This window comes from Rattus norvegicus, chromosome 2, assembly GCF_021556685.1.
Source record: "Rattus norvegicus strain SHRSP/BbbUtx chromosome 2, alternate assembly SHRSP_T2T, whole genome shotgun sequence".
Classification (NCBI taxonomy): Eukaryota; Metazoa; Chordata; class Mammalia; order Rodentia; family Muridae; genus Rattus; species Rattus norvegicus.
The window spans coordinates 108,977,929-109,000,288 of record NC_141535.1 but is presented as its reverse complement, the minus strand read 5'-3'; the positions used below and the strand labels follow the sequence as shown (position 1 = coordinate 109,000,288).

Sequence of the window (22,360 nt, the reverse complement as noted above, 5' to 3'; positions counted from 1 at the left end):
TTTTATTAACTTGAGTATTTCTTATATACATTTCGAGTGTTATTCCCTTTCCCAGTATCCGGGCAAACATCCCCCTCCCCCCTCCCCTTCCTTATGGGTGTTCCCCTCCCAACCCTCCCCCCATTGCCGCCCTCCCCCCAACAGTCTAGTTCACTGGGGGTTCAGTCTTAGCAGGACCCAGGGCTTCTCCTTCCACTGGTGCTCTTACTAGGATATTCATTGCTACCTATGAGGTCAGAGTCCAGGGTCAGTCCATGTATAGTCTTTAGGTAGTGGCTTAGTCCCTGGAAGCTCTGGTTGCTTGGCATTGTTGTACCTATGGGCTCTCGAGCCCCTTCAAGCTCTTCCAGTTCTTTCTCTGATTCCTTCAACGGGGGTCCTATTCTCAGTTCAGTGGTTTGCTGCTGGCATTCGCCTCTGTATTTGCTGTATTCTGGCTGTGTCTCTCAGGAGCGATCTACATCCGGCTCCTGTCGGTCTGCACTTCTTTGTTTCATCCATCTTGTCTAATTGGGTGGCTGTATATGTATGGGCCACATGTGGGGCAGGCTCTGAATGGGTGTTCCTTCAGTCTCTGTTTTAATCTTTGCCTCTCTCTTCCCTGCCAAGGGTATTCTTGTTCCCCTTTTAAAGAAGGAGTGAAGCATTCACATTTTGATCATCCGTCTTGAGTTTCATTTGTTCTAGGTATCTAAGGTAATTCAAGCATTTGGGCTAATAGCCACTTATCAATGAGTGCATACAATGTATGTCTTTCTGTGATCGGGTTAGCTCACTCAGGATGATATTTTCCAGTTCCAACCATTTGCCTACGAATTTCATAAACTCGTTGTTTTTGATAGCTGAGTAATATTCCATTGTGTAGATGTACCACATTTTCTGTATCCATTCCTCTGTTGAAAGGCATCTGGGTTCTTTCCAGCTTCTGGCTATTATAAATAAGGCTGCAATGAACATAGTGGAGCACGTGTCTTTTTTATATGTTGGGGCATCTTTTGGGTATATGCCCAAGAGAGGTATAGCTGGATCCTCAGGCAGTTCAATGTCCAATTTTCTGAGGAACCTCCAGACTGATTTCCAGAATGGTTGTACAAGTTTGCAATCCCACCAACAATGGAGGAGTGTTCCTCTTTCTCCACATCTCTTAATGTAGCTTTAATTAGCTTTTCTCTTGTGGCTAATCATGTTGAACATTTTCCACTCACTTTTTCTTGGTTACTGTATTTTATTTTTAAAGAATTCTGTGTGATATATCTTTCTATTTGTTGATTGGAAAATTTGAAGGGTTTTGATATTTTAGTTTTTTGGAGATTTTAATATACTTTTGTGAGTCATTTATTGAGATTTTATATACTTTAATTAAGCCTCACTTGATGAATAAATGGTGAAGACTTTTCTCCCATTCCATAAACTTTCTTTACTGAGTTGTTTCCTTGGCTGTGCAGATTATTAACTCTATGAAATTCCATGTGTCTATTGTTTTATAGTGTCATTTTCTAAGTATTTTATGTTATAATAGAATGTACCAGCAAGTTTGATTGCAATAATGGGGGTCTACTGTGTATGTTTTCAGAGACCAGACAAGTTGTTTTTACTTTAGTGAACGGCATCCTAGGTACTTCAGATAGATGTCTTTAGAGCTTCTGTCACAGCATGAATCCAAGTTGGGAATAATTTAGGGTACAGAATAGGAAATGCTGAATCACCAGAAGAGTATAGGTGAAGAATTATACACAATGCGAATGTTTAGAGAAATATTTTACATAGTAAAATGTATTAAATATTTATTAACTATAACTTATCTTTAACAAATGCTGCCAACCCCTTATGAAAAATTAAAATTTCATCTATCAATACTTGCAATTTCCTAAGCCCTGTAATCCTCTTCCAAATGAGATTTTCCTATTTTCAATGGCAAAAGGGAAAAAGAACAGTAAGCATTTAAATTGTTTTCTTTCATTCTTGCAATAATGTTTCTCTTTGTATCAGGAGATTTCTGAATTGTTGGCATTGACCACTAAACAGGGGCATATGTAACCAAGATTTGAAACTGACACACTAGTTCCAATGTATTTTGTATATTTACATTGTGACTGGGAAGAAGGCTCTATAAACTTGATCATTAAAAATCCAGGCTAGTGATACATTCAAGTGAAAGGCATGATAGGCACAAGCAAAGCTTCGATGTCATCTTCAGCAGTAGCTGAGTGTGGGTGTTTACACATAAGTATCACCTAGTCAAATGTTATTAATTAGTTTAAAATCCAGAACTGTATAGAAAAATTATGGGCTATTATAACAATTATTAGTAATGCTGTGCTATTTTTTAATGCCTCATTGCTTGCCTAGTAATCACTCAATGTAACCAGATATGGGATGACAGCCAGGGCTTCCCGAGTTCATTTTGTGTTTGTCTCCTTTACCCTGGTTCATTGCTGTACCTGCTGATCTATAAGAGTGACTCACATGCCTGTTATCTGCCCATCCTTTTCCAAAGCTGACACTATAAAGGTAAGAACAACACACATCTTTCTATCAGCTTTTATAATGTCCTGATCCACACTCAGAAAAGGTGCTGAAATGTCTCCAATCTTATCCTCAATCTGCACTTCCCTTGGATTCCAGAAATGTTGGAGCCTCAACAGGCAGACCACCACATCCTGAAATAACCTCCAAACAGAAGCATTTGTTTTGTGGGTACAAGGATATCCCCTCCAAATGATAACATCTCGGGGGTTTATCTTGAAAGATTAGGGGGATTAGCTAGACCACAGTTTGAGCAGGGCTGGTTAATGATGCCTATCCCACCTGCCCCAGTTCTTCCTCTCATTAAACCGAAATCTCACGCCAGTATCAGAAAGACAGTGATAATTTTTTTTCTCTGCCACTCGTTGCTCCATGACTCAGGACCAGACCTGCCATACTGAGATGCTAACTGCTGCCCTAGGACTTCAGATATACAGCAATAAATGAATGTGCATAACCCATCTAAAATAGCCCGGATTTTATATTAAGAGCAAATTCCTATAGAAATACAATATCTAAAAATCTTGTGCAAGATTTGTGATCTTTTACAATTGCATTTTGAGAGTAAGAACATTTTAAAAAATAATGTCAGTGATTTAAATTACTTCTGAGATCTCCGTGCATTTTACACTTTCATCTTGGATAAAAATTTTTACTGTTTTATTTCAGTGAAGACAGAGGTAATCCAACTTCGGTTAATTTACTTACAATACCACTGGGAAATTTAAAAGATATTAATTTTAAATTGACCACCAATGTTGAGTTAAATTATTAGTTTTTAACATTTCAAAAGAGAGGGAAGCTTGTAGACTGAAACCCTTTCCTAATTCATTAACTCCCATACATGGCTTCTTAACTTCATTATGATACTCTGATAGGAAGGAAATATGCAATATATTTTCATTTATCAACCATCAACATTCATTAAGCCATTATGAATTTGGACCACGTAAGAACAACAGGAAAGAAATGCTCTAATGGCCTGGCTTTTCTGAGAACATAAGGTTGAGTAATAAGAAGCCTCAAATAATATTTCAAATGATATTTTAAAGTTAGTCGATATGTTAGCATGTAGAAAGGCCAAGGACTTTGGAAGAAAAGCAAGGGTTTAATGGAACCATTAAATTCAACACTGAAATTTCTATCTTTATTTCTTCATTTCATTCTTAAAATTGTTGCGTTCTCTATAGCACCCCATTCCCTGAGGTGATGAGGTACCTCGTTTTCAGCATCGTCTTAGTAGGTTTACCCCCTCCATAAGTATCTCTCCATTGAGTCTATCAGCCTAACAAGCCCATCCACAGAAGCTTAGTGCATATGGCTCTGTTCCCTTCTTTTCTCTCTCTATTCTCATTTGATAAATCTGGTCTCTGTAGGAAAGACAGCAGCCATTTCACTTTAGAAGAAAGTCTATTTTAAGTAGCAGCTGCTTGGGGAAAGTTTGGAGACTTTAATCCTTAGTTCTTTTTTCTTTCACAATGCTAGCTGGCATGCAGTCAGCAGGAAAGTAAAGCCAGAGCTTTCAGAGAAACATTCACAGTAGAGAGTAGTGGCCCATTATGACTGAACAAAGGCAATTCTCCTGGAATCATTTTCTAGGAAAGCATGTTATGGCTTTGTGACTTTATTACAAAAGGAGGAAGGGCAGAAGAAGAAAAATGAAGAGAAGGAAGAATAGAAAATATAAAAATGAAAGAACACTAAGTTATCAACCATTTTTCTCCTATTCACATAATTAATATGTTCTTTTTGACACCTTACTTTTGATCGTCCTTGCTGGGTTGACCAAGACACTCTGTGCTTAGTGTAACAAACCATTGCTATTACTATGTTTACTTTAAATGCAACCATTTGTTTTGTATGTTAAGTGGAGAATAATCTTTCTCAAGCACGAAACACTCCCCATCTCACCTAGGTGTCATTTCCTTACTGGTTAGTTTCCAGTGGTGGTTAGGAAAATTTCTTAGCATCTGCTAATATCTGAAATGTCCTTTGCCATGACTGATAGTCATAGTGGGTTATCTTTTCTTTTATGGTGCTTGTTTTGTTTTGTTGGATTTTTTTTATGTAGTTTTGGTTAAGTATTTTTAAAAGTTACATAGAAAAAATTGTCTTCATATTTTGGTGTCCCTATTGAGCCTGCATGCTTCTATGATTTCTCTATTGATCCCTACGTCTTAAATGTCCCAAATGGATAATTGGCCTAAGTGTTCCTTTCCTGTTGCCCTTCTCTCAGCTTAGTCTTAGAAGATACTGTCAGCTTTTTAAGTAACAGCATACACAATAGACTGGTGTGTATATATGTACTTTGAATTTGAATTTCATTTCCTTTCAAAGCATTAAAATTTACATTTTACAGTCTATTGCATATTAGTGTGTGTGTGTGTATGAAAGAGAGAGAGAGAGAGAGAGAGAGAGAGAGGGAGAGAAATGTATTATATAAGATGGATTCTCTATTCCAAACAGAAGTTTTATGTTGCTGACATAAATTAGGATTTCAAATGTCATTATATTTATATTTAAAAGGCCAGGACAGTTAACAAAAACTGTTCTTTTAAAAGATTTAAGTATATATTAAGTGAGATTTTCATGCAAGCACATTACTGTGGAAATAGTGAAAGGATGCACTTAATGTTTCAAATATCTTTCCTTAGGTGAATCTAGGGTGTGATTCCCAGAAGCAAATCAGAATGCATTGTAGTGGCATTTCTGTCTGATTCCCAGCCAGGAAGCCCTGCATTTATATTATTATTACATATCTTTTTTAGATAACAACCCCTCATCTGTGTGTGAGGTGTATCTGCTCAAATTTGTGTAGCTTCTTGGCTTCTCTTATTTAGGGAACCTGTAGACCATGAGAATGGCAATACTCTGCATATTATGAATTCTGACTTAGTCAGTTTTCTTCTTAATGTGTTATCTTACCAATGAGTCACTAAGTCTGTTCTTCAGGATCTTCTGCATCCAGAATCCAGTGGCTGTATGTACATTGTAAGGGTAGAGCCAAGGGTAACTGATAAATTCTGTCTTGAAGGCAAGGCATGTGCTAATATGCCAGTACTCCTACATGTGAGGCAAATGTTGTAACTTCTCATTGTTCTACAGTATGTAGTGTGATGATTTCCTAGCCTGCTCAGCCCACTTCATTGTGGAAGGAATCAAATAATTAGTTGGCATTGATAGAGAACAGACAAAACAGACTGGCCGCTATTATATTACAATGATTGCACGCGCGCGCGCGTGTGTGTGTGTGTGTACTCATACATGTCGAGATCAAAGGAAAAAATTCAGGAGTCAATTCTCTACTTCTACTGTGGGTCTCAGCATCCAACTATGCAAATGATGTCATCAGGACCAGCAGAAAAGTCGGTCATCTTATTGGGCCCTAACATAAAAATGTTCTTTATTATAAATACCCAACCAAAAAATAAAATTCACCTTTAGTGAAAAGAAAAATCATAGTTCTAGAGAACTAGACAGTAAAATGTCTGGCTTTAAATGTTGTCATGGCCTTTTTATAAGTAAACTTTGTTGAATTTATTACTTGAAGATTTCACACATGTATGTAATGATTTTTGATACAGTAATTCCCACCTACATTTGTGTCATTCCCACATATATTATGTCACCGATCTCCCTCCCCACGAGTCCCTTTGTCACAATCATATCCTTCTTTTTGTTCCGAGGCTCACTGCAGTTCATGAGGGTCTCAGTGACTGTGAGTTTGGATTTCTCCAATGAGGTCTAATGGGCTTGTCAGTGGCAATAGAGCTAAAGATGACAGCTCTTCCCAGAATCCATCAGTAGCCACTTGTTCAGCCGAGGTAGTAGGGTCCTGGAAGTAATGAATGCCAGTTGACTGGCCCAGCCTGTGTAGATCCAGGCCTACTGCAGGACAAAGACTGCTGCATCTGCCATGCCACACGCAGCAAAGCGTATCTCCCGGTCCTTCTCATTCCTTCCTCTGACACTTTTACTGCCACTGCTCCTACAATCTTTTCAGCTTCAACATCTTACACTGTTGAAAGAAAACCAAAAATTGACGTCATTTTAAATTAAGATATTTTTGGATTATTATCTTTTGGATATAATTTGGATTATTAAATATTTGAAACACTTTGAGTAATTGTAAAGACTTTGTGAAACAGCTTGCACTGTTATTAGTCTGTCATCATGCTGGCCATTTAAATATTGACTCATTTAACTATTCCAAGGGACTACTCCTTCTCCTTTTCATAGATAAGGACAGACAGACATAGCTTAAACAACTGGAGTAGCACTAGACAGGGACTGCGTGTGTTTAATGCTAAAATTTTGGAAATAAGTACTCCAGAGTATGCACTTGAGATAAAATACTAGTTGCCCAGTCCTGAGAACTGAACCATCAGGGAGTCATCCTGCTAGTCCAGGATAAAACTTCATCTGGCTCTTTGGACTTTTGTTAAATATGATCTGGTTTCTAGAGCACACATTTTATGTAGTTGTATCTCAGTTTAGAAAGATTCTGGATTCAAGACTCCTAATCATTTTCTCTTCCTTCTTCATAACATTCTGGTTTTCATATTTATGGTCTTACTCAAATTATTTATCTCATTTAATCTGCACATTCATTAAAAATTTACAAGGTATGTTGAATTATTAGGCTTATGTAACACAGCCAGCATCCTACATACCATGAATTTGAGAATTTTCACATTCTAATGTTTGTCTTCCTTCAAACTCAGAACCAGATAACTACCAGTGCTCACGTATTTGTCCTCACACAACTTTAACCTGTAATATTGATGTTTCCTCTAGAAAAAATTTATAGACAACCCCTCAGCCTGAGTGCAGCATAATACCGTTAGGATATTCTTTTTCTCCGATTCACCTTAGATTTCATTTCAGGATTAGATGATATGATTAGACACTTTCTTTAAATTTGCTAAGTTTTACAATGCTACTGTAGTTACGGAATTCACACTGAACACATTGATTCAGAGCGTTTCAAAATTCAGATATTTTTCTTGAATCTGTTTACAATTGCCAGGTTTCTTTGGCCTTAAATGAAGATGTTTGCAACTGACAGTAATGGCCTTGGTTATCATGCTTTGATGTGCGTCCCATGTCTGTGTATATGTGTAGATGTTTATGCTTAAATTGTCGCATTGACGTCTTTGTTATTTCCATCTGACTTTCACAAATTCTGAAATTGTCCCCACCCCTTCTTCTCTCATCATCATTCCAAATTTTTGACTTCTACAAATAAATCCTCCTACTTTACCAGTTCCTACTCATTTTGAGCATTGTTGTTCTCCCACGTGTAAAATTCTCTTATGTTGAGGCCATTTCTTGTACCATGATGATGACTGTTTCATTACCTTCTATAACAGTTGGTGAAGGCATACTAGATGGGTGAGGAGCAGGTGTTTGTGTTAGAAACATGGGTGATAGTAGACAGTGACAAGGTCAAATGAAAGAAGAACTTTAACCTCATTAAAGGACATGACACAAGGAGGCTCTTAACTTAAAAGAGGGGACAAAGTATGTTTTGCAAATAAGGTAGTCATATAAACATAAGAAAAAGAGTTTTTTTTTTGTTCCCAGCACCAATGTACAGACATGAGTTCTATTTGTACTTTAATCAAGCACTGAAGTGGCAGAGACGAGATGCTCGGTTCAGTCAGAGATCCTACCTCAAAAATTAAGGTGGGGATTCATTTGGAAAGTTACATTATGTCCTAAACATGCACACATACACAGTTACACACATACATACACAACTGCACATCTACATACATGAACATGAACAAATATATAACCAGCAGCAGCAACAGGCAATCATTTCCCTGAGAGACATTTGTGAAGCAGGTGCCGAAGCATGGAATAGAAAGATTATCATGTGTAGCTGGGCAAGGCACTTGCTGAATATTGCAATTGTTTCTTGGACACTGAGAATAGGAGTACTGTATTCTATGTTCACTGTAACATCCTTCATGCCGTTGTTCATAGACCAAAGCAAACATAATGGTACACTATGCTCGTACTGACTCATAGTAGGTGCCCGAGGCATCATGTCAATATATTTCCAACCTTGTTAAAAAGAGTAAAGATTGATGTGCATTTTGGTCCTGCGACCATGAAGTCAGAATAAGATTATTATAGCATTCTACTGACACTCAATTTCATCCTGCTTTTGTTAAAGTTTGTAGCATGGTTCATAGAATAAATAATTCCACTGTAATCAGAGGAGAACTGTATCCTGGAGGAGTCCCAAGTTTGGAGGACTGGGCTTTTACATGCTTTGATAGTAAGCTCTCTGGCATTCTCGTCTGAAGAGATGAATAAAAAGTAGATGAGCTAAAAGTCCATAAATAGGGGCTAGGGATTTAGCTCAGTGGTAGAGCACTTGCCCAGCAAGTGCAAGGCCCTGAGTTTGGTCCTCAGCTCTGAAAAAAAAGTCAATAAATAGTAAAGACATAGAACATTGAAATGTGGGCCTGGAGAAAAGACCCAACCATTATAACAATCTACTGCTCTTGAAGGAACAGAATTTGGTTCTCAGAGCCCACTTCAGATGGTTCATAACAGCCTAATATTCCAGCTCTAGAGAGTCTTGAAACCTCAGGGCTGTGTAGGCAGTTCACTTTACATGCACATACAAACACACACACACACACACACACACTCACACACAAACACACACACACACACGTGCGTACAGGCACGCAAAATAAATATTAAAAAGCACTAAATTCTGATACTCTTTAACTATCATGTTTTACTTTTAATATTTAATGCATTTGAAGATAATTTCTAATGGTTGGCCTTCATGTTGCTTATATAGAATGCTGATAAAAACAAATATTGCAATAGTTAGCTATCAAATATACAGATTATTTGCAAGCATCAATGAGATGTTAAAGGGAGAATCTGAGTCATTTATGTATGACTGTGTAAGCATATACATGTATATATAATGTATGTATTGAATTACACATAGATATATGTTGTTTTTCTAATGAGGGCCAAGAGTTAAAGTACTGAGAATAATGAAGGTGGATATTCACATAAATTCCTATATTTTATGAACAATTTCTTCTCTCATTTACTAATTATCACTAAGGATAAAGTTCCAATTTATGGCTCATTGTCTTAGTGCTTGTGTTTTCTTGATGTCTAGCAGTTAGGGACAGGTAACTCAATTTCCTATTATAAATAATGAATATCAGTAATATATACAAAATAGGACTGGGCCTTTAATACAGAATGACCTAACTCCTTGTTTTTCAACACTATTTTCTAGTATACTTAAAGTTTTTGTTGGCCTGGAAATTGCTACAGGGACCATGTGACATCAGATTCATTGAGGGTGCATACCACCACACTTACTCAGACTGAAATAATCTATTTAATTCTCCTTGTTAAATCTCATTTAGTGATAAACAGCTGAAATCCCAGAACTAGGAAGGGTATAGAAACAGCACAATTTGTAGCCTAGACTGGGCTACATAGTATGACCACTTCTAATGCAAATGAGCAAAAATAGTAGGTGGATAAAAATAATAATAAATAAACAAATAACATAGATAAATTTAGACAAGAGTCAGTGGGAAGGGGTGGGCAAAACCAAAACCAAACAAAAAGAAAAACAGGAGGAAGAAAGAAGAGACAAAAAGGAGAGAGCAAAAAATGTCCTGTGTTTTATCTTTACTGTATATCATTCATTTAGTAGTGTCACACATTATATTAAATCTTCTTATCAATGTCCTGATATTGATATTATTCCATTTTGCATCCTAACTCAGCTGTAAAAACCAGCTTCTCACAGTGCTCATTCCCTCTACTTGGAAAAATTGAAATTGCATGATTGACTTAAATTTTTATTATACAGTTTTAAGAGAAACAGGTTAAGACCACTAAAAAAAGGAAGAAAAAAAAGGAATTGATCAAAAATATTTGCCTGTGAACTGTGCGGTGCTGGAAATGCAGCCAACACTCAGGGAAAAAGTTAATATCAAAACTGAAACAAAGCCGTGTTTTGTGAAGCGGTTTAGTAACAGGACATTGGAAGAAAGCACATTAGCTCACTTCATAGTAAAACAGGTCCTGCAAGGCCAGGTAACTCAGGAAGCAGAGTGGTAATTATTCACAGAAGAAAGCCGGTAGTGTACTGTTACAATACTACTGTAGCAAGTCAGAAGGTCACAAGGCTTCCAGGGTAGCTGACACAACCCGAAACTGCTTGGCCCACTTTAAAAAAGAAAGAATAAAATGGGAGAGAATGAAGCTGGCTTACCTAACATGGCTTTGCAAGGTAAGTGCCAACAGCCTTTGAACTGTTCTCAATCAGAAACTTCAGTGATATTGTTATCTCTGTGTGCGCATGCACGCATGCTCCTGCCCGTGTGCTTTTGTGCAAGTGTCAGAGTTGTATTCTGAGGTGTCCAGAGGATGAGGTAGAGAGGAGGAGATTGTTACCGATGTGGAAAAGGAATGCTTTGACTGTTATGCTCACTCCTGTAACAAACAGAATCACAAGTGTAGTGGAGAATGGATAAGCCTTGTAATCCCCAGGATAAAGCTGGAGATGTGGTACCACCGGGCTCCACTGTGTTCTTGGGGGTCTTCCCCAGCAATGGCAGAATATTTACTTTTGTTTGTACACGTGGATGCTTTGTTTGTAATCAAGGACTGCCATCACTATCAGCCAGATTTACAACTTAAGTATCCTTGTAATGAATGTAACTCTAGTGTTTAAATGAAGAAAGCAGGATCCCATAAGCCTAGTTATCAGCTGACAGAGCGGCTTGTTTTACATGTCTTACTTAATCAAATACCTTTGCCCTCTGAAGGGCTGGCTCTGTTGACTTTGGCTCCACTAGGCAGCCATGGCTCATTTGCTGGAAACAAATACGAGGTGGATCGTGCATTTCCCTGTTGTGCTTTAGGTAAAGCTCTTTTATTTTTTTAGAAATTAAATGAATAAATAAATATTTTCTTTCAATTTTTTTCACAGTGTTTCTCTTATCCATAGTAGAAAATTGCTTACCAGGTTTAAAAAATGGTATTATTGTCAATGCATAATTTTAAAAATGAACTTGATATTACTTTTTGTCTAGATGGATTCTTATGAAATTATGAAAAGTCTTATTACCAACTGTAAAATATTAACATTTTATACAATAAGGAAACAAAATATAGGTATAACTGTCAAATGTAGCACAGTTGTGAGAGACAACAGATGATTTTGACCTGTTGACAGTTAAAGAATCATTCAATTTACAAGTAAATTACTGATTTTTTTGTTTTATTTGTATTCACTATACTTGCTTAAGAATTACAAAATTTTATTTTGTAAATCTTTGTATCATTTCTCAGTTACCTCTTGGAATACTGTGTAAATGTTATTATTAGAAAGTACTCTCAGTAATAGCTAAATATCATTATTTCATGAATCAAATTGAAGAGTAAAATAAGATTAAAAGGTTCATTTACAAAAAAACATTTTATTTTTAAAAATAATTTATTCATATTTATTTATTAACCAAGAATTTCATATATTTACCAATACATATACATATATGTACACATATATATGATAGTATTCCGTGGAAGAGCATGAGAGATACCTAGATTAAAAGAGCATCTCATAAATTCACTATATATAAAATGTATACATAGCTGCTGGCATCTGATGGCTCTTTGAATGCTATTCTTATACAGTCCCAAAGTAGAACCTAAGTGTAGAAGGACATAAAGCCCTCCCCAACCCCCACTCTGTGCAAATGATAGTGTTAATACAGTTGAATCCTGGAATATGAATACACATTTTGTGCTTTCCTATTCGTATATAGGTAACAGATATACCACTTAAAGAATTTCTAATCACAACACATGAAGGAAACATATGCAGATCTGGCCTAGAAGATGGAATGCACTAAGTCAGCTTACTGCTGTGCCTCAAGCTACAAAACAGTGCTCTTGGCTCTTTAAGTCAATTAAGTTGGAGAATACTCTATGGACCTGTTAAATATAGGTCCTTTTTGTATATTTGTTTGTTTGATTGATTGATTGGTTTTTTCTTTAGGTGGACTGCAGGGACTTTCTGGTAACACATGTCCTGTCTTCTTCTGACACTATCTTATTTGAAATAGATCCTCAGCAGAACTACACAGTTCATGCCTATCATCTGGGAGTGCCGATACGCTATCATTTCAGTCTTAGTCACCTTAAGACAAGGAGACACTTTTGAGGGGTAATGGGAAACAAAGGAACTTCAATAATTCTAAATTATTTCTGAATTTATTCACAATATAAAGAATGAATGTAGGGATAACTTTCAGTTTTGATTATGGTTTAAAGGTAAGATATTTTTTGATATTTGCTTACTATCTATTGAATCAGATGTAACCTAGAGTATTTACAGGCTATCCCAACTTTGTTGGGGTGTCTATGCTCTAACTAGTCCTATGTCTGAAACTCAGTTTCGATGATCAAAATAAATGGAATAAACTATTTTTCAATAATTTTATCTTTTACCTAGTGGCATTTATTTAAGAAATTCTGAGCTGGTGATGGTGAGTCACATCTCTAATTCTAGCCCTTGGGAAGCTGAGGTAGAAAGTGTGCCAAGAGTTTACAGCTTGACTGGATTGTGTAGTGAGTTGCAGGATAACCTCAGCTATATAGAAAGGAAGAAAAGAAAGAAAGAAAGAAAGAAAGAAAGAAAGAAAGAAAGAAAGAAAGAAAGAGAGAAAGAAAGAAAGGAAGGAAGGAAGGAAGAAAGAAGGGAGGGAGGGAGGGAAGGAAGGAAAGAAAGAAGGAAAGAAGGAAGATAGAGAAAAGAATGTAATAAAGAAAATTAAAACTCTTAAGTTTCTTGAAATAATAGTAATTATTGCTAACATGTTTGAAAATTGGAATTTTATGTTTGAAATACTACATTCAAATGTTTTTCTTCAAATATGAAATGGATCTCTGAGTGGCAAGTGGTTTGTCTTTGAGGACTTTGCATTATTGTTACCTTGTCATTGGAACTCTTATGTGTGCCTTTGAGCTGTGACTTTTCCGAAGATGTTTCTGTAGACTATTTGATATGTGGGCGATCTCTGGGTAGAAATAGAGGATAGATGGTCTAAATCTATGGCCTGAGTGTGTTGTTTAGAATGAATCTGTGACAGAAAGCAGTCCCTCTTGGGGGTGCTTTTGTCATGAGCATTGTTTTAAGTAGCGCAGTGCAGCTGTAGGCAGGGTGGATGTGAGAAGTTGGTGCTCTATTACTCTTATGGCTCCTGCCATGTGAAGATGTAGTAAGAGCTTCCATGCCTTATGCTGATATGGGATCCAGGACTTCCTATTCCTCAGAACTATGGGTGTTATGTTAGAGCAGGATGTGTGTGTGTGTGTGTGTGTGTGTGTGTGTGTGTGTGTGTGTGTGTGTGTGTATGTGTACAACTCCCACCCAAATATTTGGATGTACATGTTCCAAATTGTTCATATTCTAACAGCATTGGAAGCCAGGCTTTTACAGTTAACTTAATCCAATTCTTTTGTCAGCCTAATATGAAGGTATTTCAATCATCTTTCCAAACAGGAAAAGTAATTTCTTTGAGCCCCATATCAAAGTAACCAGACAGAGAATTTAAGATATGAAATTTGTGATGGTAGTTCATAATATTTCCAGGATTCCAATGTGAATTATGTAGGTTAAGACAGAATGCCCAGCTATGACTAATATACATAAATAATAGGGATGTGGTTTCTAAGCATTGCTCCTTGATGACGAATGGAAGAACTATTTTCTTACACATTGTGGGTAACTTCACAGGTCTGTCTTTTGGTCTGGAACACAGGTGGAAGCTATGATTCAGGTGACTGGATGAGCTAGTGCTCCTTTCTTGACTAACTACCTAAAGTGTTCTGTAGTTTAGGATTCCCTAGAGGCTACCACTGTATATAAAAAGGGGGCTTCTTACCTCTTTTCTTTCTTAAATGACTTAATTTTCAGCTTCAGGTGTATCTTATAAACAAGCATGAAATGATCAAATAAAACAATAAAAAAAAGTGGATGATATATAATCAGTCAACTTGTGGCCATCTCCAGATTACTACTGTTTCAGAATTCAGTCCTTGTGCATTTTTCCCATGTTCTTCCTCCGGTGTTATCCTTAGTCACATGTTATAAGGCTACTAGACTTCTTATAATGACATGGGCACTAATTCACCCCTGAGATTTCTGAGTAAAATGTAGTGGAGTTTTGAGTTCTCACAAGGTGAAAGGAGGTCTTCTTCAATGGTGAGTTTCTTCAACCCTCCTTTCCACATACTGTGTCTGCCCCTTGCTTACCCCTCAGCAAGGCAGGTGGTATAGGGTGCTTGAGATAACAGCTCTCCTTTGCCCCTTCTTGTTCTTTTGTTCTAGGAAACAACTATTTACAGTCTATACAAGGCCAGGCAGGGGGAATAACATGATTCTGAGGAATTGGCTGGGCTCAGTGGAAGGCCTTGCCAACCCTAGATAGCTGTTAGCAGGAGAAGTCTTCTGCAGTACACTTAGAGGAGTAACTGACAAAGGAAAGGGAAAACTGCCATGGGAAACTAACATTGTCAGGTCAGAAGAAGAGCTTGGAAAATATTGAGTTCTGTGCATCCATTGTGTGGAGGAGCAAGCAGAAATCCTATGGAATTAAGAAAGAAAAAAAAGTCCTTCTTTTCATTCAACAGTTCTTCAAAACTTCACTCTCCACCAACCATCCAGTGCCGGTAACTTAAAAGAATTTGGTTCATTCTTTTCTAAAGGCACATACTTCCTTTATCTATAATGAAAGACAATCTTCGAAGTGTTTTCAATAGTGACATATCTTACTATTTGCATTTACCATGTCTTGGAACACAGGCTATGATGGGACTGGACCATACAGTTTTGCCTTTCTTCTTGACTATATTGTATGCATATTCACTTTTAAGACATTTAGTTAAACTTTCCTTTCAACCAGAAGCCATCTGAACCCAGGGAAGTGCTTCTCATCATAGGGCTTAAGAAACAATGCTGTTTCTTCTTGGCTAGTAAAAGACAAACAAAACAAACAAAAAGTCTAGAAGAAATATAGGTGCCTGGGTGTCTGTGGCTGTCAGGTACAGCCTGAGGGTAGTAGGACTGGCTTCTCCAACCCGTTCAACTGGTTTGCTGTGCATATTTACTGTCTGTGCTGGGGAAATATCCCAGCATTCATCATTGCAAACCATGCCCGTGAGTGCTTAGAAAAGCCCCAGAGAAGACTCCCAGTTCATTACTGGTCCTTTCTGACTTGTAGAATTTTAACAACAGTTTAAATGAAGACAGGTGCAAGGAACTCCACTTTAGCCATCCTGTTAGATTAAAAAAATAAAAACAAACAACAGTCTGCTGCCTCTTAATGATAGATTAAAATAGGGAGATGATAGCCCTGAGCACTAGAAAGGCAGCAGCAAGACTTGAGAGTTGCAGTGCCTTACCAATGGAACAGAGCACTTTGGAGCTGAAGTTTTCAGAACCTGAGAAGAGAACTGCACATGTTTGGAGACTCTGAAACAGCAGAAAATGCCAAGTGCTAAAACCCCCACATATATCTGAGTTAATTAAGCCCACCCCTAGGCAAGGGCATGTGAGAAAATGGCTTCAGAACTTTCTCAGGAGCAAGGCAGAGTACGGGGCAGGGAAGTAAGATTAGAGGGATGACATTTTTAAGTCTAACACAAGAAGTAATGAAATCAATGTAACTGAGCTGGGGGCTGTCTTCTGCTGATTCCTTTGTCCTTCTAGGAGGAAATAGAATATGTTCCTTATTTGAAATAGATTGACAAGCAATGTGTTCAAAAGAAACATGAGTCAAACTGGTTAATAACATGGTACTTAGTTAAAACCTCATGGTGAGGGAAACACTATTTCTCAAATGCTTTAGAAAACAGTGTACCTGGATGTTTCGTTTCTATAAGAAACAGTTTAATCCTCTTTGACTGAAATGATATTTTATGGCACTGAGAGTGCTTAAAAGTACTTTATGTTTCAATTAAAGTCACGACAAAATTTCAAAGAAAAGATGCAGCATAAATATACTGTGCTGTGATCATTTAAAAATTATTATCAATAATAATGCAATTAAAATATTTTCATGTGTTTATAAGGGTTTTCTCTGTCTTTGAATCAGCTTCCCTTTCCTTTCAGGAGTAGAACAAAGGATGCAGCATTAATCTGATGATTATATGTGTATAAGCACCATATAATTATTACATTCTGTTCTATTTCTCTGGGTTTTGGAGAGAGTTTAAACATATTTAGATAATTGGGTAGGACAGTGAGCCAACCTTCATTTTTTTATCGCACTTAATTTTGGAAGGATTATTAACTAAGCATGTTCTTGGCTTATTATTAGAAAGTATTACACCTGGTTTACAAGTGAAGGGAAAACAGGAACTGACAGGTTCGCAAAGAAAGCGTCCTTAGAATGAAAACATAAAAGGGCACGGGGCTTCTCTTGATCCCGTGAGCTTCTAATCTCCCTCCAGAACCAGAATGTGTAAACACTTATATTTGACATGGCTATTTGGGCGCTCTGCTGATAGCTCTGTTTAACTATCCTCACAGTTAAATGCTTTAGAACTTTCTTTCATAAATGCTTTTGTAACTTACACTGAAAAGCAGGCAACCTCTCCCCTCTAAACCTCTGGTCAGTGTCCTGCAGGCTCTATTACAACCCTGTGAAAATGAATGTAATTTAAAGAACATGCATAAAATCTTATCTGCTAAAAATGTCAAATTAAAAAAATAAAATTAACAGTAAATGTAATGAATAGGTATACAGATATATTAAATATTAAATAACACTGTCAACTATACTGTGTGACTTAGGATCTGAGACATGGTTAAGCTTTTGAGGTCTACCTATCTGATTTTTTGTTTTCCTTAAAAATAAACTGTGAGTAACCACTGTAGTTTGTTTCCCTGTTTATGGATCTTTAATGCAAGCACAGACAAGTCTCATCTTCTAATAGGTACTCCGGAATCTTGAAAAGTTCTCCCTCACATCCACATTCCTTGGTGACAGTCCTCTGCAATGGAGAAACGCATGCGCCATAGATATGAAACCTGCTTCCTCTCTTCAGCTTTGATATTTCATCCCGCAGACAGTTATCTAAGAAGCTGTAGATCAATATGGTAATTTTACATCAGAAATAGTGATTTTAATTACCTCTGGAATTTTAAAATTGGTATTAATGTCCAAAGAAAGAGAAAAAAATGTTTTGACCGAAAGCTCCTGAGAAGGAAAATAAATATGCATACGTATGTGTGCATACGTCTGCATATATATGCATATATTTATACGTGTGTATGTATGTATATGTATACATTTGTTTGTGTGTATGCATGTGCATACATTTATTTTTTTCCTCTCATTGCAAATAAGAAGCTGTAAAACAACAGTTTTCTTTATTTATAGACTACAAGTAAGAAAACATATCTGTAGACTGGGGAATGTAGATCAGTGGGGAGGCAATAGTCTGTTAGAATTTCACATATAAAATATAAAATATTTATAGCTGTTATAGAACATCCCAAGCAACTACTGCATCATTCAGTTCGAGCTCCCACGCCACAGCCAATGAGTTTGGTTTTCATGTGTAGTGTGTTGATATGCTACGGAATGCACTCATAATTCCAGAGGGCCACAGAGTTCTTGGTCACACAGGGTGATAGGACCTAGAGTAATTACCTAGAGTAATGCTAATAAATGGCAGGAGAAGGGCCTGTTTAGAGAGGCATTTAGTAAACAACACTGAGAATAATAGAAATAGTTATAGAGTAACAGGAAAATATTGTGTCATTCATATTTGAACCTTGAACTAGATGATTTTCTTTTGAGTTCCTAAGAACAGTGAATGTTCCTCACATACATTTATCAGAAAAATGCAAATATTTTTCATATATATTTTAAATATGGAAATAAAAATGTAAAACAAGTTAAAAGGATAAATGGTGAAAACGGACTGGGGTTTGGAGTGTGCCTCAGTATCAGACTACTTACCTGGATGCATAAAAACACAGATTCGATATTAGGTACTGAAGAAAAGATATTGGAAGATAGAAGCATTTGAATGACTTAACCCTTTATAGTTCTTAAATTTTTAGAATATAAAGAGCCTAACAGTAAATATTAAGTGCACAGTACAGCTTGAGTGGTGTCTTTTTCTTGGAGTTCCAATTGGACTGTAAGTCCACTGCAGATGTGTCCAGATGGTAGACAGTAAGAACACTGCCTGGCATTGGCTTGCAGGGCATTGGCCTATGACTTTAGAGGTAATAAGGAATTGTTGCATCATTTTCATTTTTATTTCCCATATGGTAAATAGAAATTTGTGATAAGGAAAAAAACAATAAGAAACTAGTACAGTTTCCACTCCCTGAACGTTATGCTCTTATTCTGCTCAATTTTCTTATTTTACCATTTATTTCTTTGGGAAAACTTCATATATGTATGCCTGAAAACTTAAGATACTGTTTGCATTTCTAAAATGTAGTAACTAAAAATTCCATTTATTCAAGTACTCTGAAGTCATTTAATGACAATCTGTAGTAATACTGAGATGTGGGTCACCTAAGATTTTAGAAAAATATGTTCTTTTCATGAAATATTCATCGGCATAATAGTATAATCTCATACAAAGTTGAAAGAACTAGTTTGTATGCCCCTTAGGACAGAAATTAAATGCACAAAGCTTGTTTGAGTCTCACAACAGTCTTAGTTTCTTTCTTCTTCAAATAAAGCAGCAAACTAGCTGATTCCATGCTGTGACCTGTATGTACTGGCTGCTCCTTCCAAACCTGCTTTTGTTTACCGCCATTCAGTTACCAGGTGGTGTCTCTGGGATACACTGACCAGGTGCCTGAACGAAAACAGTCAGGCTCTGTCTCACTGTGTGATATTTGTTCTTTAAATTTTCAAAATCAGCATTTTTCTTTTCATGTAAATCTGTTCATTGTATATTTTTCCACATTAAACTTTTCTCCTATGATGAAAGACCCTGTCTGGCATGTTTACTATAGTAGTTCTCTTGCCTAAAATCATATACATTGTCAGGTTTTTTAACAAGCATACATCCAATATGGCTAGAGAAAGGCAAACATAAAATTCATAGTGTTAGTCCTGTGATTTACATTTATTCAAACATGAAAATTAGTTGAGCATAAAGTAGCAGCACTTATTAAGACCCATAAAAATGTAAGTCTTAACTAAAACGCTCTTGAGAAATAAACACTGTCTTAAAACCCCTTTTATAGGATGAGTACATGGCTGTAGCATGTGCTATTCTAGGGAATTTGAAGTAGTCATTTGGATTTAAAGTTGGAGAATCTATTCGTCCCCATTCATGGTACTTCTCCTCTGCAGTGGACCCGACTGGGGTTATAGCATGAGCAGCCGTCATTAGTGAGAAAAAAAAGAGATAAAACGGCCCATAGACAAACTAATAAAGAACCAAATGTTGGCCATGGGAGGCTCTTCTGAAGGTCTTCAAATGCACAAATAGGAGGCTGAGTTGCTGCTGCTGCTGCTGCTGCAGCTGCTGCTGCTGGTGGTTGTTTTACAGATGATAGGAGATCTATGAGAAGTGGAGAGAGTAAGAGAGTAGATAGATTATTTGGAGGGGATGAGTATGATTCCTTTACCTCTAGTGATTGTACATTTCAGATAACTGTGATGCATTGAAGCATTATTAAATAGCTTTATTATAATCTATTGTACATAATGTAGCCATGATTCTGACTCCTGACCAACCATTAATGCTCTGGAAAACAAATTTATATTATTATTTATATTGTGTATAACCCCTTATTTCTTACTGGGGACTTATGAAGATGAGCAATTTTCAGTACTTAGGACATACTTAACTGTAGTCCTCTGTCATCCCAACCAACCTCCCCATCATTGTTTTAATTTTCATATTTGTCTTCAGCATCTAATAGTAATGAAGAGCTGAATTGTATCATAATCGTGGTTCTGGAAATATTTGGAAGAAAGGTGAAATCAGATAAAAATTTACATGTACTGAATGTAGACAGAAAATACTGTGAACTCTTAAGTTTCTGGTTTGGGCAAGAGGGAATGGTGTTTTTAACTGAAATGAAGAATACTTTGTGGGAGTACACTTTAGAGAAGAGAAACCCAGGGGGCCTTCAAATAAGACCTTTTAATTGATAAGGTAGGCTCCAATAAAATGCTAAGATTTAAATTGTGAAAATGAAGGAAGATGTAGAATAAGTGGAAAGCATGGGCCATTTGTAAATCATATGTGATATATGGCACTGTTGACAGGAGTGGCTGCACATACATTGATTTTAAGGCCTGAAGATGAGACGGCAGTATATGCCAAGGTTTCAGGTGAAATGAGAGATGAGATGGGGTCAGCAGTGAGAGAAAAGAACCTGCGTCAGATTTCATAGGGAAATGCATTGGGGGGTTATGTATTAACAGACAAATATATTAAATGGTATATGATTTGATTTCGTGGCAGCTGAGTGATTCAGCTGAGGAATTAAGGTAAGACATGGGGAAGACTACAATCTGAAACTTGCCAGAATGGCTGATGAGGCAGGCAAATCTGCAGAGGCCAACTATAAGGTGCTTAGAGCTCATATACTAGACCCCTGGGAACTAAGGTCGAAGAATGGGAAACAAAGAAGGCAGATTTATCTATAGGAGTTTTATGAGGCAAACGTGTCATGAGAAAATTGAATTTCATGGAGGGACAGAATCAAAGACTGAGTCAAGGGGGGCACTCTTTGAAAACTTCACCTTTGCTCTAGAATATGCCTTTCTTTCTTCCTGAATGCCTCTCTCTGTTGACCTTGATGATTAAATATATTTAATTAACTACCTTTGATAAAACCCAAATTTCACTTAGAAAATAAATGAAAGTGGTATCTTAGAAGCAGAAAAGAAATACCTGAATTATACAGTAGCTTTCCATTGTATCTATTTTAACTTTTGTTTTTGGTTATAAAACCCAATGATAAAGAGAGTACGACTACTGAGCCACAGCCCTATCACAATGGTAACTATAAGGAAGGAAGGGAGGTAGAATGCCAGATATACCAAATTACAGAGAAGAGTGGGAGGGAGAGCTCCTGCCAAATGGCTTATAACATATAGTGAATGAGTTCATTCAACCCAAGAGGTTTGGTGGGGCTATAACTCAGGTATTGACACCATGAGATATTATTAGGAGGATTGGATAGCAGCATCCATGGTGAAGGAGCCAAGAGATAGAGTCACTGAATGTGGGAAAATAATGAGAAATAAATTAACATTGTTTTTCAAAGATATGTGCATTTATACATATGTCTGCTCTTGATTTCTGTACATGTGGACCTAGATATTACTCTGAAACTTAACTAGAAGAGAAAAAATAATTCATAAAAATCTGTCTATGGTCCCCAGCTCCGAAAAAAAGAAAAAAGAAAAAAATTGTCTCTGGGAAAACATTAGATTCTCCAGACTACTGGTAATAAAATTTTACACAGTAACTTGATAATTTGTGAAACATTGTAAAATTAACAACAACAGCAACACCACACACATACACACACACACACACACACACACACACACACACACACACACTATCCACATACAATGAAACTAAGAGACCTATGAAGTTTGAGATGATGAGGGCCATTTCCATTCAGCACTGTTTGAAGGAAGACAAATAAGATTCTGTCAGCATTTAATCATTCACAGACTTTCCTAAATTTTCTGCAACCCTTAACTAACATAAGATTTGTATTATTTCATCCTTGCTAATGAAAAACATTCCAATA

General features: G+C 36.8%; 1 protein-coding gene across 4 annotated transcripts in view; it reads left to right on the top strand.

Annotated features, from left to right (window-relative positions):
• Naaladl2 (N-acetylated alpha-linked acidic dipeptidase-like 2) overlaps positions 1-22,360 on the top strand; it is a 1,374,648-nt gene that overhangs the window by 344,703 nt on the left and 1,007,585 nt on the right. The window contains exon 1 of one of the 4 annotated variants that reach the window (XM_087630581.1): positions 10,551-10,822. The exons of 2 other annotated variants lie outside the window; for them this stretch is intronic. In XM_087630581.1, coding sequence (XP_087486707.1) covers positions 10,780-10,822 — 43 coding nt within the window. In that variant the 5' untranslated portion in view covers positions 10,551-10,779. 4 annotated transcript variants of the gene reach the window in all.